This window comes from Scophthalmus maximus, chromosome 13 (assembly GCF_022379125.1).
Source record: "Scophthalmus maximus strain ysfricsl-2021 chromosome 13, ASM2237912v1, whole genome shotgun sequence".
NCBI lineage: Eukaryota > Metazoa > Chordata > Actinopteri > Pleuronectiformes > Scophthalmidae > Scophthalmus > Scophthalmus maximus.
Window position 1 is genome coordinate 16,534,815 of NC_061527.1, and position 17,074 is coordinate 16,551,888.

At 42.1% G+C, this 17,074-nt stretch overlaps 1 protein-coding gene across 1 annotated transcript in view; it reads left to right on the plus strand.

Moving 5' to 3' along the window:
- Positions 1–5,434: 5,434 nt before the first annotated feature.
- Positions 5,435–17,074, plus strand: part of polrmt (polymerase (RNA) mitochondrial (DNA directed)) — a 40,017-nt gene continuing 28,377 nt past the window's right edge. Inside the window, exons 1-6 of the mRNA XM_035648065.2 lie at positions 5,435–5,651; positions 6,235–6,333; positions 6,602–7,446; positions 8,467–8,600; positions 13,940–14,126; positions 15,920–16,069. Coding sequence (XP_035503958.2) covers positions 5,510–5,651; positions 6,235–6,333; positions 6,602–7,446; positions 8,467–8,600; positions 13,940–14,126; positions 15,920–16,069 — 1,557 coding nt within the window. The 5' untranslated portion in view covers positions 5,435–5,509. The remainder of the gene's footprint in view (positions 5,652–6,234; positions 6,334–6,601; positions 7,447–8,466; positions 8,601–13,939; positions 14,127–15,919; positions 16,070–17,074) is intronic.

A 17,074-nucleotide genomic window follows, 5' to 3' on the forward strand; every position in this document is an offset into this window, starting at 1 on the left:
ATAAAGACCGTCTGCCGTGTCTGCTCTCGTCACATACGTCTGGCTGCGTCAGGCAAACAAAACTGTACCCGCAACACACATTGCCAAGACTAAGTCCAACGGCCAACTACGTTCTGCACCTGCATGAGAGGAAATAACTCCTCATACCAGCAGGGGGCGATAGTTTGTATAAGTCATTCAGAAAGGAAAACCGGAAATCGTTTCTCTGTTATGTGGTTCAGAGGTGGCCTCTCTTGGATCATGTTGATCAGCGGATTCTCCACGTCTTCGTTTCCATACGGCCATGTCGACCCAGATTGATAGACGGATGAAGATGAACTGGCTGCCAGCCAACCCCTTAAGTCTTATGGGTGTGAACCCTCTTGATTCTCCTCGTTTGCTTTCTTTTGTACTTCCGTTTTCTATTCTCGTGCTCTGATTCGCTAATTCTGAACAGCCAATCACAGTGATCTCTTTAATCAGCCGACTCAAACACTGATTCAACATGTTCAATCGGCAGAAAGGCAGCTCACCGGCGAGTATAGGTGGACAACAATTCGGACCATGCGGAACACGTCGTCCACGACTTGGACTATCGAAGTTCAGACGAGTTCAGACGGCTGACCGTCGGTTTGGTGTGTAGCAGCCTTTAAGAGGAGTGTGTGCTCAGAGAAGGTGACAGTCACTTCTCACTCTTTTGCTTGTTTACTGCCCCTGGAGACTTGCTGTCCCCTTGGCCCCTATTTTAACCTCACCCTCACAACAAAACAAAAAAACATTTGGTAGAGAGTCCAGTAACCTCTTACTCCAAGCGTCTATCTACAACCCCCAACTCCCCAAGCCATTCCTGTCTACCTGCCAGTATGTTCTGGTCTCGGGTGCCCGCCAGGCTCCTCTTCAAAGCAACTTTCAACATAGATGTATACGGGCCCTTCGTAAAAATCACAGTCTTTCAACCTCAATTAAACCACACTGCCGTGTCTGTTAACTGGCTTTATGTGCTTTCCGGTTCCCATCTTTTCTCTGTCCTTTAAAGTCAAGCTGGGAAACAAAGAAAAGTACTTGTGTCAAAGAGAATGAGTCTTGTGAATGTAGTTTCGTTGTTGTTGTTGTTGTTGTTGTTGTTGTGGTGGTTGATGATATTGTTCCGCCATCTTAATTTAACTTTTCTTTTTTTCAATTGCAGCAATTTATAATGAATACAATCTTTATCTAAAATATTTTAATATTTCACTGTACCAGAGAGTACAGTGAAATTATTATATTTAAAAAAAATGTTATATCACATACCTGGCCCATTTTTGTAATCATAGATTTGTATGTTATCATTTAAAGCCAAATATACAATGTGATTAGCTTTTTATTCTACTCTTCACATTGTAGCCTTAAATATGTTAACTGTGACGATAGTGCCTTCTAGTGTATTAGGAAACTTTTAACTTGCTATCATATAATATCTTTATTCCAACTCCAGCTTCTCTTAAACAGATATAATACAAAATATTTCTCTTTTGCAAGAAAAAATAAAAATGAAACATGCAAGCAAACAAAGACGTAAAGAAAGAGAACGTCAGAGAGAAAGAGTTTGAGTTCTAGTTTTACTTCCGTTGCTGAAAGTCCTTGAAATTAAAATTGTGCAATCACTCAGTGTTCTGTAGAACTCCTCCATATCGGAGTGGCCCCCGAGGTCAACAGCAAAGCTCGGGCCTCATGTGAACGTCAGATGTGGCAGCAGATTGCTTTGTGGTGTCCTGGAAGCAATCGTTTGGGCTCTGAGCTCAGAGCCAGAGCAGGCATAATGTATTTCTTGTGTATAGTCTTAATGTGCAATGTCGTGCTGTTGTACAGTTTGTAACTTTGATGTTGACAACTGCGGTGGTTTAAATGACTTCCAGGTCAGAGCGCAACACTGGGGGTTAAATAAGATATCAAGTAAACGTCACACTGTTTACAATTGTCTGTGCAATTTGTAATTGTGTAATCCACTGCATGACTGCATGATTTCACAGGTCAGAAGCAGGCACAGGGAACCTTTGAGGTTGAGTTGAGTTGAGCTGAGCTGAGTTGTGCTGAGCTGAGCTGAGCTGTGTTGAGCTGGGCTGAGCTGAGCTGTGTGGGTGTGCCCTGAGCTGAGAACAGCGCTCTGTGAGCCAGGCACCCAAGGAGGATGTTCTCAAGTGGAGGAACCTAATCTTTCCCAGCAGGGATCCAAGCGACTCTGTAAGTGTATGAATAGAGATAATATCTCTATAATGAGGCCTGTTTTGTACCATCAAAGTCTTCAAAAGAGTCCGAAACCCGACCTCCCTCCTCGCACTGACAATCCCTCAGTAATAGCTCCCTATTATTAATTGTTTTGCCTGCCTGCTAAGTCCATGTCCCTCTCTTTCTCTCTCCTGCTCTTGTGGTTGTGTTTTAGCTACTCAACTGTGACCTATAGTGCTTTTACGTGTACTGACATTCTGCCGATTTGCAACGTATTGGTGCTGGAGGTGTATTTGTTTTCCCTGTTTTAGATAAAATTGTCTCCAGATGTATGAGTTTCTACTTTGTCATGACTGTAGATGCTGCTGTGGATGCTGAGGTTCCTAAAGTTACAACACTCACATATGGAAATGATATCAAATACATTATTATTCATGTGCTGTATATTCTTAACATTTGAGTGGTTATGCAATTTATCCTTTCAGTGGATCAACACTGACTGTGCTGGTGGTTCAGACTCAACACAGGTGTGCCCGATACCTTTGAGCAGCATGTCTGCTGTGGCTGGCTGACAAACACCCGGATAGGGAACTGACCAGACCACCGCAGCTCAGCCCCACTGAGGAAGTGGTCCTTTGCATATCCTGCTTTGTGACCATTGTCTACTGTAAGCGGCTGTACGATAACCGGGTCATCAATCTGATGCTGTGAGATGCAGCCTCCCAGTGCTTCAGAAGATAACAGGCAGAGATCCAACTCTCTGATAGTGTTTGATAAAAACAATTTTAAATAAATCTGACTTGTGATTTAACATCTGCGCCCTGCTAATCTGATCCATCAGAGGCACATAACAGAGAACACAGATAGAACAGCATGGTGGCGGTGAGGATGGGGAAATAAACACTTTTAAAAGCTGTGCTGACTCTGCATTTCTTGTCTCTCTAATGGAAACGGGAAGCGCCGTTGCAGCCTTAGCTACAGTAACTTTGCCTGAATGTTGACGATGACACAGCATCAATCTGGTGTTTACACCATTCTCTCAAATTATTCCATTAAGATGTACTTAAGAGAATAGAAGCATGACACATCTATTGACATTTTGTCTGACTCAGTAATTTAATCCATCTTAAAATGCATGTGTGGGGAAACCCAGCTGTGTGAGTCACAAGTCCAGTGAAGGCTTGTGCATTAGCCTGATCATTCTGATAAATCTGTAATGCAGAGTGGACATTAAGTGTTTAATCTGATGAGTAATTTTTCACCATTAATGTTTGTGTCATTGCTCAGCGAGTTTATAGTTAACTATAGAAAATCGGATTGTGTCAGCTTGGGCCCAAAAGTGTGATTTTTTTTGGTTCTACGTATGTTTAATAAGATTCACCAAATTCACCTCCAAATGTGACTGCTTTGTCTCAGATGTTGCATCAAGTTATTTGAGTTCCTGTTTTCCACACAGAACAGGACACTAATTCCATGTAAGTGGTGCACACATACACATACACATGCACACACGCATGCACGCACGCATGAACGCACGCACACACACATACACAGCAAAGACATTTGCCAACACCAGCATCTCACAGAGAAGTATCTCCATCAAGTTTCCTTGGCCAGGTGAAGCAGTTTCAAAAACAGCCCTCTCTCCGACTGTTTAACAAATGGGGAGCCCCTACAAAGGTGTGCAAAAGAATCCGCATGATCAAAGTGTGTGAGAATGGCAGCCTTGTCCTTGCCTGGCCATTATCAGGCCCCATGAATGCCTGTCTTCTCCTCTTTTGTCGGTCGGGGCATTGACAGTCACTCACCCGGCAATGACTGTCACACCAGAGCAAAGAGCCAGCCGCCGACAGGGGCCAACCACATCAAACGAGGCTGTCAAGGGGCCCTGCTTGTGAACCGTGGCAACAAACACCTCCTGATCCTCACCTACAGCTCAGCAGCAGACACCCACCGCTGTGCTCTCAGCAACTGCCTCCACTGAGAAAAGATGTACTGCCTGGACCTCATTTCCCTCTGCGCACCCCCCCCCGCCCAACTCTCTCTGTCTCTCTCTCTCTCTCTCTGTGTCTCTGTCTCTCTCTCTCTCTCTCTGTGTCTCTGTCTCTCTGCCTCTCTCTCCCTCAAGTAGGACTTGTGTTAACCTCCAGCATGCCGAGACACAAAGGGCTGCTAAAGTGTTTAAGAATGCTTTATGGATGCATGACAAGGGGAGTCTGACACTGCTGGGGGTCAGAAAGTAGCCAGGCAGTGAATGAGATCAGTTCAGTTTTACTAACAATTTGGAGCTGAGTCACACTTGAATTAAACTGTATGACGTTGGAACTTCAAAAGTCAACTGAAAAAAAGAAGACAATCACTTTCCACAGGCCGGAACAAGTCAGCGGGCCCAGCAGGTTGCATGTGTATACAACCGGCTTCAGATTACATTACAAGTGTAACTTCATATGCACAGTTTTTAAAATGAGGAGTTTGAAAAAGGCAAATAATTTCTCCACCTGTGTAGAATGTTGTGGTGTTTTTAGGTGACTCACCATGCTTATGAATGAATTTCACTTTATATGTACATTATCATTCATTGGGTTTTGGGAGGTCTTTATAAAATAAATTAAAACTTTGCCTGCTTAGTATTCAGTGTATACGTAATGTTTCATTTCTAAACTATAGAGTATACTGACAAATTTCAAGTTGCATGAGCAAATGTTTGACCTCTGAAAAAAAAATCATGTATTTAACTAAATGTGAACACAAATTTTAAGATATGATGCCAAACTTGTATTGAAAAACACACATTTCCACCTTGGCCTTCTGTCTGACCTCTAGTCCCACTTGGATAACTGTGGTGAGACTGCCACCTGTAGGCCAAACACCAGTCACCATCCATTTCATACTGCTGTGATGTATCTGTGATGTATCTGCGATGTATCTGCATATTTAACTTTTGTCACTGGGAAGTTAGAAAAGAAAAGAGACACATTTAGAAATATTAAGCAATATAAATGCAGTTCTGTCCATAGACTATATAAAAACATGCAGTTCTTCCCCATAAGTTATGGAGAAAATAAGTAAAAATAATAGAAAACTTTAGGTAATAACTAAAAGGTGCTGCTGTGTAGTTACTGGTTGCTCTTTAAACATCTTAAATCGTGTCGTGGATCCTGCTCGAGCGATGAAGCTCAGGGGAGGACGAGCCGCGCATGAATCGATGTATCTGCAATCTACTGGCCAGGCCTTTGTCCAGCGACGAGCTCTCCTCGCGATTGGCTGGGTCTCAATCAAGATGGCTGCCCACAGCTGAGGAGTAACGCGGTTATTACATGTCAACATGTCACTCCTCCGAGTTCGTGCCTTCGCCAAATGCGTGGCCCGTCGCAGTTTGTGGGAGGGGGGCTCGGTCCGCGGGGCCTTGGCGCACTGCTGTCCGCTGTGTGTGTCGACGAGGAGCGGCGCGGTCAGACGAATATCAGGTGAGCGGAAGGATCCTCTCTCTCCCTCTCTCTCTCTCTCTCTCTCTCTCCCTCTCTCTCTCCCTCTCTCTCTCTCTCTCTCTCTCTCTCTCTCTCTCGTCCGACCCCGCCGAGGACTCTCGTGTCAAATGGGGGAGGATTTCGTTCCAATTCCCCCCCTGGTTCTACTGAATAGTTCGTGTCGTGTCAGACGAGCAATGCACGAGGTTAGCTCACGGAAGATAACATCCTCCAGCCCATGCTGAATTGGGAGATAATGTCAAGCAGAAGTCCTTTCAGGTCACTTTCCTTAGACACCTTATTCCTCGTTCCTTTATGAAAGATTGTGGATGAAACATAATGTGATTTGTGAACCCTAACCCTAACGAGCCCTAACCCCCCCAAACCAGTAAACCTAGGGGGGCCCCCACCCTAACCCCCCAATACGCCTCCTGTGTATGTGGAAGGTAAATGTAGAAAACCAAATGAAATGTAACAGGTCATCGTTTCTTCACTTTCAGCAACGAGCGGCGTACAAGACGCATTATGCGGTAAGAGTTCGTTGTAAGAGCTGTTAACTATGTTTTTTTTGTTTTTTTTCCAGAGTCAGCTGTCCAGCTTCAGAGAAGAAACGTTTCATCTGTTATCCCAAAGACAGGAGACGCGAAGAAACATGTCGTGGAACAGTCTCAGCTGGTCTGCGGTATGTTGTCGTGGTCGGCAGGTTGTCACCGACACAATTTGAACTCCCAGGATCTCACCACGCTGAAAACCATGTCCCTAAATCATTTCAATAAGATTCCAAGTACTGGTACATTTAGAGTTGTGTGACAGGATGTTCTGCTCTGTGTGCCGCCGGCCCAAACTTATTTCGGCAAGTGTATTGTCTAAGACTCGTGTAACCTGTAGTGCTGTCTGGTCAGTCATCTTGTTTCCTCACATTAGATGCCTTTATTATTTCTCCATCTCAGTGCTTGAGGCCAGGATCCAGCAACTCCGGACTGACGCCGTTCTAGATGTCCGACATGCTGAGGTGCAGTTTGTTAAAACCCCTTCTTCTGGAAGAGGGGTTTCATCTGGTAGGGGTCCCAAAAGCACATCTCAGGAGAAGACTGACATTCCTAAATCGGGAGCTAAAGGACCTTCTAAATCTCAGCAAAGCCGCTGGATGGAAAAATTATCTCAGGAGAGAAAAAACAAACTTAAAAAACAGCAGCATCATCAGCAGGAAATTCGAAGAACTGTCAAAGAGAAAGCAGAAGCCGAATCAAAAGATAGCAAAAGAAGCTCCCAAATGCTCCCAGGCACAGCGCATAAAACAATATCTACCACACCTAAAAAAGCTATACCTCTGCTTAAGACGAATAGAGGATTCATGAAATTATCGGATAAAATTAGGGCTGCAGTGTCTTCAACAGCTGTTTCCACTGCAGCCACAACAGCTAAAGTGTCTAAGGGAAAGCAGAAGGAATCGAAAAATCAGCAACCTAGTGAGGAGATGCAAAGGCAGGCTGCGATTGTTGCTGAGGCCAGGGCTAAGGAGCAGGCTGAGGTGGCAGAGTTGGAGAGAAGGCTCAATCAGCAGGTGACCCAGTGGACCTCCTCTGGTATCTCAGAGGGCCCAGAAGAGGTCAGCAAAGGAACTGCATGTGGGGACATCCAGCTGAGCATCTGCTCCTACATGGAGGCGTGTGTGTTTTCGGGGGACATCGACAGGGCTCAAAGTTTCCTGCTCAGCCAGCACAGAGTAATGAGTCGACGTAAACAGCTGAACACAGGCGTTTACAACATCATGATGAGGGTGTGGGCCAAGAAGGTGAGTTCAAAAGTGTTAAAAATTGAGCCCTTTGTGGATCAGGATTTGGCTTTTTATACATTTAGACAGAATAAGAAAGTTGCATCATGTGAAGCCAAATTTTATAGGCTTGGTTGATTTTTGAAAACAACCTATATGCAGCTTTTTAAAGGCTCTGAGTGTAACATTCTGAAAACCTTTAAACAAATTGAATTGAGCATACTGTAGTTTAAGTGTGTATTCATATGCCTTTGGTAGGCAAGCATCTTGGACATCAGCCAAAACAATGAGGTGATAAACAGTACGCAAGACTAAACATTATTGACCAACATCATGTTGATAGAAGAGGAAACTAAAGTTACAGTGTTGTGATACTGTATTTTGACTATGAACTATTTTTGACACTATTTTTTATTTATATATTTCAGCTCAGGGAAGCTCCCTCCGTGAGTTGGTTACGTTACACTTTGTTCACACATTGAAAAATTTAAAATTAAAAAGCGTTTAATAGATGTAAATAGCTCCTCATTCTTACATATAGTACTTTAAGTCATAAAAGTTTGTATGAATATCAAGCAGTCAAAACACTTTTTGGGCTAAACTAGCGCCCCCTTTTCACAGCAGATATTTCGACTTGTCATAGCAGGAAGCCATGACAGTGACAATAAAATTGCATGCACAATTCCACAACCCCCGAAACTGAAGCAGCTAAATGGAATTCATCCATCATTATTTTGATTATTTGCAACCGTGCTTTTCCTACAGCGACATGTCAGAAAAGTTTTCTTTGAAAAAGGCTGTATGGTCACACAAGTGCTTAAATGTTTATGGTCATTTCTAAATGTGGAAATGAACAACTTTTGTTGAATGTTAAATTGCCAGTATTCATTTTGGAAGTACCAAGCTAAGGTCACATCGAGATGTGAGGGTTTGTTGAACAATTTTTTTTGTTTGTGTAAATTTAATCAAAAATTGCTGATGTAAACATTGGTATACACTGTACTAACGTTTAATGGCACTTCTGTGTCTCTCTGTTTGTAGGGGACATTAAATCAGATCGGTCGCTTGTTTATTCTGTTAGAAGAGGCTGGTCTGAAGCCAAATCTGGGATCCTATAGTGCTGCTCTGGAGTGTATGGGCCGCAATCCCAGCTGCTCCCCAAGAGTCATCACGAGGTAGGAGCTCTCGCACGCAGGCGCACGCACGCACGCACGCACACACAGACACACACACACACACACACACACACACACACACACACACAGACACACACACAGACACACACAAGTGTGAACAAGCACCAGTAAGAGCTATGTTTGTGAAAACATGTATTTGACAGGTAAACACATTTGATCAGCATCATTTGATATTTAACAGGAGAGGTCACGAGACAAGTGCAGTTTTAAAAGGGGGGCAGGGTGGTGTTACACAGACTTACCAGCAGATGTCATGCTATCCTTATGGTTGTCTTTTTTTTCAACATCTGTTTATAACATCCTTTTAGTTCTGGCATAGACTTTTCTATTTATGTTTCTAGCTGTGACTGTCCAATTGTTTGATTTTTTTTTACCTGATATAATGTTGTCAGGGATGTTTATATTTATTTACGTCACTGTGTTTTATACATTTCTTTACCCTACAAATCATAATAGCATATACTGCAACATCTCAGTTTTCCGAGCGCAAAAGTGTTAGACCACAACTTCACCCAAGATGCAACATGTTCTTTATATCATCGCACCAACATTGTCACTAGTGTGTTTGGCTTAACTGTATGATAAACTAATAATGCCCTATTTTGAGATGATAACCAAATCAAGGCCTTTCACCTACTATGCACTCTCCTTCCCCATTATACAACTATAGAAGTTTGGTTAAAATGTAAATGTTGAATAAGCCAACACTTTTTTCTAAATATACTTTTTTTTATTGCCTACATTTTTTGGTTGAGAAATTGTTGAATTACAACCTCACTGATCAGAGCTTGTGACTGTAGTGTAGCAGCTATGGTTGAATGTTGGTTTGACTATTTTAGTCATATAGGGTTTAGGGAGCAGCATTACCTAAAAAGTCCTTAGTTAGACTTGTGTCTCTAAAATCGATCTTGTATATGACCATTTTTTTCTTTGGATTTTGGTTATTATATTTCTTGAATGTGGTGTTTTGATTTAGGTTTTTATTTTTTGCTTATTTATATTGTTATTGTGTATTCTCCCCCGGTCCCTGTTGCTGAAACAATAAGTTTTGCACAGGGATGATTAAAGTTCCTTCTTGCTCTCATGGCTAAATCCTGACCTACTCTGTTGTAAAAACCATAACATCTAATTCATCAGGTTTGGATGAAAGAACTCTTTATTCTGAGTGTTAAACAATGTCAAAGTTCAGTGTCTTTCCTGTATTTACATGCTAGTAGCTACCAGTATTCCTGATACCTTATTTCCTGTTCCTTGCCTTAATCCCTGAATTGCCTCCTTGACAACCCAGCATGACATGATTGTGTCTTAATTTTTTTAGTCAGTTGTGAAAACCTCTGTTTTTATTATTGCTCATATAACAAGACCTATGAAAATTGTTTTGATTGTGGCAGTATGCAGACACGGTGATAATGAGATTGACTTACTCAAATTAAATTGTATCAAGACAGCAGAACCCTACTGGCGATGCATTGTGGTGTATTCAGTTGGTTTGAATGCGCAGACAATTATTGTTTTGCAACTACCAGCCCAGTGTGTGTCTCTGCATTCAGTGGGTCATCCTGACAATCACTCATAAGTATTATTAATTGTGTTTTTATGTCACTGACTGTGTGTCAGCCACACAGACAGATTTATTATATGACATTGTAACGCACAACCCTACTGGACACAGCTTTCAGCCTCAGCACAAGAATATATGTGTCACAGTTTGTGTGTCTGTTTGATGGCAGCGAATGCAATCAATTGGCCTGCTGCCCAGGTATGGCAGAGGCTGTATGGATTTTTCTTTCTTCTTCTTTTTCTTCTTCTTCTTCTTCTTATAGACAGTAGTCCGGCATTATAATACCCAGAACAAGTACAGGGCACTGTGGTTTCATTTACCTTATAATCTCAGTTCAGGAGTGGCCTCCTTTACAGGGGTCGTCCTAGGCCAAAAGTGGTCTTGTGCCTCCCCCTACCCCAAACTCGCTTGTGATGGTTAAGATGAAGTCAGGCAGTTCTTGTTAATGTCATCAAATTCATAAATGTCAGCTGACTACACTGTGCAGTATTTTTCAGGTAATTGTGCTTAAGTGGTCAGCAGTTACTTACATGCTCTGGTCTGATAGGGAAAAAGAGCAATGCATGGTATAAATGAGGTGAACTAGACATGTTCATCAACATCCAAGCTGTTACAGATACATGGACAAAATAAAAAACTAAATACATGATGTATATATAATTTTTTCTTACTCCCATCAATGCATTTTCTTCACAAACTGTACCGGACAATTTAAGCCAATGTGTTGCTATTAGGGGAGTAACACTAACTTGGAAGAAATTTAATTTGTTCGCGATAATTCCGGAATAACGAATCCTAACCCTCAGAATCAGCTGGGCCAACAGGAACCACCAAGTCCAGTTGCTCCTGATTCAACACCCTCGTGTCTACTCTTGGTAGAGGTCTTGAGAATTTAAGTTAATGACTTGACAAGGGCTGCCTGAATTCACACTAAGTTGTGGTCTCTTTGTTGATACACCCCCGTATGGAAAGGGGGAAAGGCTCAACAACCTTAATTATCACACACATACACACACACATATCTTACTCCTAGACCTCAGTGACATCACCCCAAGCAGAGTGGTCCAATGGTGGGGCAGGTGGCAGGGCAGTTCGGTTGGTAGTAGGTATCTGGTATCTCTGTAAGCTAAAGCTCATTTGACATTGTTGTTCTGCAGTGGTGCACTGCCTGTCTTTTCTCTCACCTTCCTCTCCCTGTGTGTTTATTGTCTACCAGTTCTCTTCTCTAATGTTGCCAACCGTTCTTCTCTCTCTCTCTCTCTCTCTCTCTCTCTCTCTCTCTCTCTCTCTCTCTCTCTCTCTCTCTCTCTCTCTGTCTCTGTCTCACACATGCACACACTGACCTACGCACAATTACCTTTGAGTTTTCCCACTGTTAGTGTCCTCTGGAGTTCTTCACTCCCTAGGGTGCAGCAGAGCAGTCACCAGGCTGATTATGCTCTATCTTTCAACCTCTCTTTGTGTCTCTGGACCACATTGCTAGCACCCAGACTAATCCTCTCTTTGTTCAGAGCTCTCTCATTTACTTAGACACAAATTGCACATTGGTATCACAAGAGACTCTGAGGCATGAGTGAAAATGTTCAAAAATTTTACCTCTCCGGCTTGCTTGAGGCTTATTTCACATACATTATATAAATTTAAACTGTATGCATATGACTCTTGTATCACAGTGTCTACTTGTTTTGCACCTTCATTCATTTTGCAGAGCTCTGCTCACTTCTGATTTGATTAAGTTGGTGGAAATTGCTGAGCCAGGGCTCCTCAGCATGGCAATTAGCGTGCTGTTATTTATGATTGTCCAGAGGAAAAAGTGTGTAGCTTGAAGTTCTCTCATCCTGTCTGGACGAGGATGAATGACATTTCCTTACTTCTGTTACTTGGCTTAGTCAATTTAGTTCTTTTGTTACTCTCTAGGGAGCCGCTCCTTCGTCTATGTTAGGCAGGAGCTTTAGACAGAGTGTGAAGATTGTGCATGACACTAACAAGCTCCCCTACGTGCGCGCGAGTGAGTGCGCGCGAGTGAGAGAGAGAGAGAGAGAGAGAGAGAGAGAGAGAGAGAGAGAGAGAGAGAGAGAGAGAGAGAGAGAGAGAGAGAGAGAGAGAGAGAGAGAGAGAGAGAGAGAGAGAGAGAGAGAGAGAGAGAGAGAGAGAGAGAGAGAGAGAGAGAGAGAGAGAGAGAGAGAGAGAGAGAGAGAGAGAGAGAGAGAGCGCGGGTGACATTCAATCATCAAAACATTCAAAGAATGTATAATTTCTGTTATCTGAGAAACTATATTTCTTAATATATGTTGCCCGATAATGTAATTTGTACAGTTTGTAGTACCTGACCTTTTTGTTCGTGCTCGCTCTTAATGTTAGACCACATTCATGGTATAATTTACAGATATATATATCACAATAAAGATACACCTTCTTAGGTGCCATATATCAAATCGAGTTATGGAATAATCATTTCATTACACCTCTCATTTGTATTCCAGGGAGTGACTGCACATTGGCTTTATCTACAGTCCAGACATAGAGACTCTTATGGAGTTTCTTTTCTATCTTTATTCAGGAGTGTGGTCTTTCATTTTGAGAGCATTATTTCTTCATTTCATGTTCAGATGTTGTTATGCTTTCCCTCAAAACCCTGCGCTCTCTCTGCTCACGTGCAGATTTGCTCTGCTCCTGCTCAAAACTTTCATTGGTCAATGTCATACCTGACATTTCATTGGTTGGGGACTAGATTTGACAGGGTAATTTCGCAAAATTCTGAGAATGAGAGCAGAAGATTTGCAAGCTCACAGATGCAGCTCAAGCTCGAGAAGGACTGGAACTGAAGCACAGGACGTGTGAAGCAGCATTATATCTGAGAGCAGACATACAGTTTTGAGCTGGAGCAAAGCAAATTTCCATGTGAGCAGGGTCTATTTGAGAGAGAGGGCAGGGTTTTTGAGGGAGAGAATCAACCTAATCTGAACATGAAATGAAGAAATTATGTTCTCAAGATGAAAAACCACCCTCTTGATTAAATAAAGAATAGAACCTCCATATGCTTTCTCTAGGAGAGATTTTGTTTGAATAAATATTTCACTGATGTCGTCAGTGCCCATCTGCCTCTGGATCAAACTGATGCTTTGAGTCCAGATAAGCCTGTCAATGCAAATACATAAATTAATATTCTGCAACTGTTGATCAGGCGAGGCGAGACACTAAATCAAGATGAATAAATCAGGGGCACAGAGAATGATATGATTACTTAAGTCCTATTCCCACTTGATTATCAACAGACGGGTCAGAAGGTTATGAACTCTGATCTTGTGACTCCATAGTATCTCCCCCATATAAATGAAAAGCTGCTCTTGCGTCATCCAATGAGACGGTATTCTGAATATTACATTACATTACTTTGCTTTACATTTATTTAGTTGACATTAGAAGCCGGGCAATGTTTTGTCTCATGCCAATTCTTTTTGCTACACAATTGTCTAATTGATGGGAACAGCTGCTTCCTCTACCTCTCACCACAATATACAGAGTTACAGTAGCGACAGAGTTCACTCTAATGGCGTCTTATGAAACAAGTCATCTTTGTCTAAAGTGCTTATCTCGCTTTCAGAGATGTTTAGCATAGGCATGGCCTTTTCTGTTTAGTTTTACCCTCTGCAGGTATCACAGCACAATGCATTAAGTGCCCAAATGTCAAGACACAGGACATGACACAGCGATGTATGAAAACCAGATACGCTGATGTTTGTCCTTTTATATCCAGGTGCCTGGATCATATGAAGCAGGACGGCCTGTCTGTGGACCATCTGTTCAGCCAGTGTGTGTTCCGACAAGATGAGAGAGACATGGTGCTGAAGGCCATTCGTGCGATCCAGCCCGACTACCAGCCCTGCCTCAACCTGACATCGGGCGAGCGCTATTCATCGCTGGTTCAGGACTTCTACACACAGGTACCACAGGCTAGCTTTGAAATGAATTATGATTCTTAAGCATGGAAAGAAATGCGATACAATGACTTTATTTGAGGCGTTTCAAATGTTTGCTGAGGATGTATATGGTACATACGTTGAGATCTAAACCTCTAAGACACTTAAAAAAAAATGTGTAACTAATATCACAACGAGCTTGCTTTATCCAACTGTGTTTCACACAGACTTCATCTTTAAGGTCGTGCGTTGGATTTTCTGGGAATCTGTTGGCAGAAATTAAATTAACTTTCCATAATAATATTTTCATTCGTATATAAACACCTGAAACTAGCAGTTGTTTTGTTTTTGTTTTGCTTAGTGAGTCCTTAATATCTAGATAGGGAACAGGCCCCATTTCTCGTATTCCTTCATGTTGTGTCGCCATGTTTCTGCAGTAGCCCAAAACAGACAAACGCAACACTGGCTCTAGAGAGTTACTCGAAGGCCACTGTAGGTTCTCCTATACGCTTGGAAAGGGAGGGGTGAGGGGAGTGGTATTTTACTTGGCTAAATTTTGCCACCTCACTGCTATATGCCACTAAATCCTACACAATTGTCCTTTAATTGTATGTTTTTTCCCCCTGGATCTGAAGGTAATCATTGGGGTAAACCCAAGTTAATTTTGGAGCATTCAAAAATGGGAAACTTGAGAAACTTGTAGTCATTATAGTAATATATAGTATCATCCCTAAAAATGCCTTATCATCAGAAAACTTGCTGACAGACTGGTGTCAGATAATGAGACAAACACCTCACTGACATCACTGTAGCGGATAGAATGGAGCTGACCAAACATTTAAGAGTAATCGTCTCATCTTTGAGCTTTAAATTAACCTAAACTGATTTCAGTGGGATTAATAGTAACAGTTACTTGCTTATGTTGACACATCAGGAACATCATTTTGTCGTAATCAGCCATATACACGTACTTCATCAGGGTGTGATGTATCATAAGCTATTTTCCCTTTTCCCATTTTAAAAAGAATAGATTCTCAATCTTAACGGAAGTGTAATTTTTTAAATCCAAATTAGACAAGGGAATTGATTTAAACAGAGTATGACTATATGTTTAAAGAACTCATAATGTGTGACTAGACTAAACAGATTCTTTTTAAGGCTTTAAGTTATCTTTTAAGGCTGAGTATGATTGTATGTTTTGCCAGTTGAAGCACCAAGAAGCTGGGAAAGCTGTCAGACGGCACCAGCATGACTCTGGGAGATTTGATTGTCACCCCTTCACAGCCAGACGGGCACTGGCCTATTTATAGTGGGCCAACTCTGCTTTCTAATGGTTCCACTGTTTTCCTTGGTTCTCCTCCTCTCACCCCTCCTCCCCTTTTCCCTTTTCCCTTACTAGTGCTCACATGGTTTATTATCAGCTTTTACTACACTTTTATTATTTTTGTCCTTTATTATCTTCACTTTATTCTTTATCTGAGTGACATCTTTTTGGTCCTCTTTATTTTAATGTTGGCCTGTGTGTGAAGGTGGCAATCAGCAGGTTGTGTATTTTTATCTTGTGCGTGTGTGTGTGCGTGTGTGTGCCTGTGTGCTTGTGTGCGTGTGCGTGTGCGTGTGCGTGTGTGTGTGTGTGTGTGTGTGTGTGAGAGAAACTCCTAAATGTGACTGCTTCAGTACTATTGACTGAGTAGTCAGGTGTTGAGTTGAGGTGAGTATGACTGTGTGTTCAGACATGCTGTCTTAATAGGTTAAGATTGGGGCAAGGATGTATTTCACTACATAAAAGTAGTAAGCTGTCTTTGTTTGTGTTTTAGAGAGCAGACCACTCCTACCCCAAACTGGACTTCACTCAGGACGAGCTCCGGGAGCGTTTCAAACGTCAGCTCAGTGTGGAGCAGGCCTGCACTGTCACCATCGACTCTGTGGAGGCTGCGAAGCCTGTCACTAAAAACATGGCCAAAATGGTAATCAAAGTCACCAATTGCTGCTCTTCAGCTTCACGTCATCTTCATAAAAGTCCTCAGTTTTGTAGATCTGTGATGGCAACACAACTCATAATCGTAAAAGCAATGAGTAAATCTAATTGTTATTAATCAAGGGTTTGGAGTTTAGTCTTATACCTGTATCCAGCCTGTATCCAACACTGTACAATAGCAATAGTACTATAATAGTCTTGTATCTGATGCAGTGTAAAAAACACGCGTTTCCCACAAACACTGTTGCCTTTTGTTCGAAAGAAAACTTTGCTTCTTTTGTGCTGGAAGAACAAGAGTTATTTTCCTTTATTTGCTGTAAGTTTGTCCCTTTAAACTGCAAAGAAAAGCCTGCAGATTGTCTTCGAAGCCCAATGTGCTGGCACACAATGTAACATACAGACTGTGGTGGGTGCATTACATCTTGGCAGTATAGTGAGTTTGAAGTTATTAAACTAATATAAGACCAGACCAAGTGATGATTTTTTTACATTCATTATATACTTTTCACATCCGTTGGTTCACATTGTCTCCTATGAGTAAAGTTTATCTTTTTCTCTGGTCTAAACGTTGAAATGCTTTTCATTTAGGCCTGACAGGTCAGTTGAAGAAACATATTCATGTGTTGTGCTTTCTTTCCAAATTTGGCATTTACAGTCCAGCCTGGCTTGTCTGCCTCTGCAGATGGGCATCGTGGGTAGCGAGCAGGCGGAGAGTCCCTGGTGGTCAGGAAGCATTTACAGACAGGAAGAGCAGAATAATAATGTATTGTAATGGAGGCTCTGAGACGACGTAGAGTCACCCCACCATTGACAATCCAGATTGTGTCCCTGCTTCAGTCCCACTTAAACTCCTAGACTCAAACTCTTCAGCCGAAGAGTGAACATTAACACAAACTCGCAGTCATGCACAGAACTTACATACATCACAGGCATAGGCATGCTGTACCATAAGAAGTGAAGGTGGCACAAGCTCCTGCGTCACAATTTATTAAGA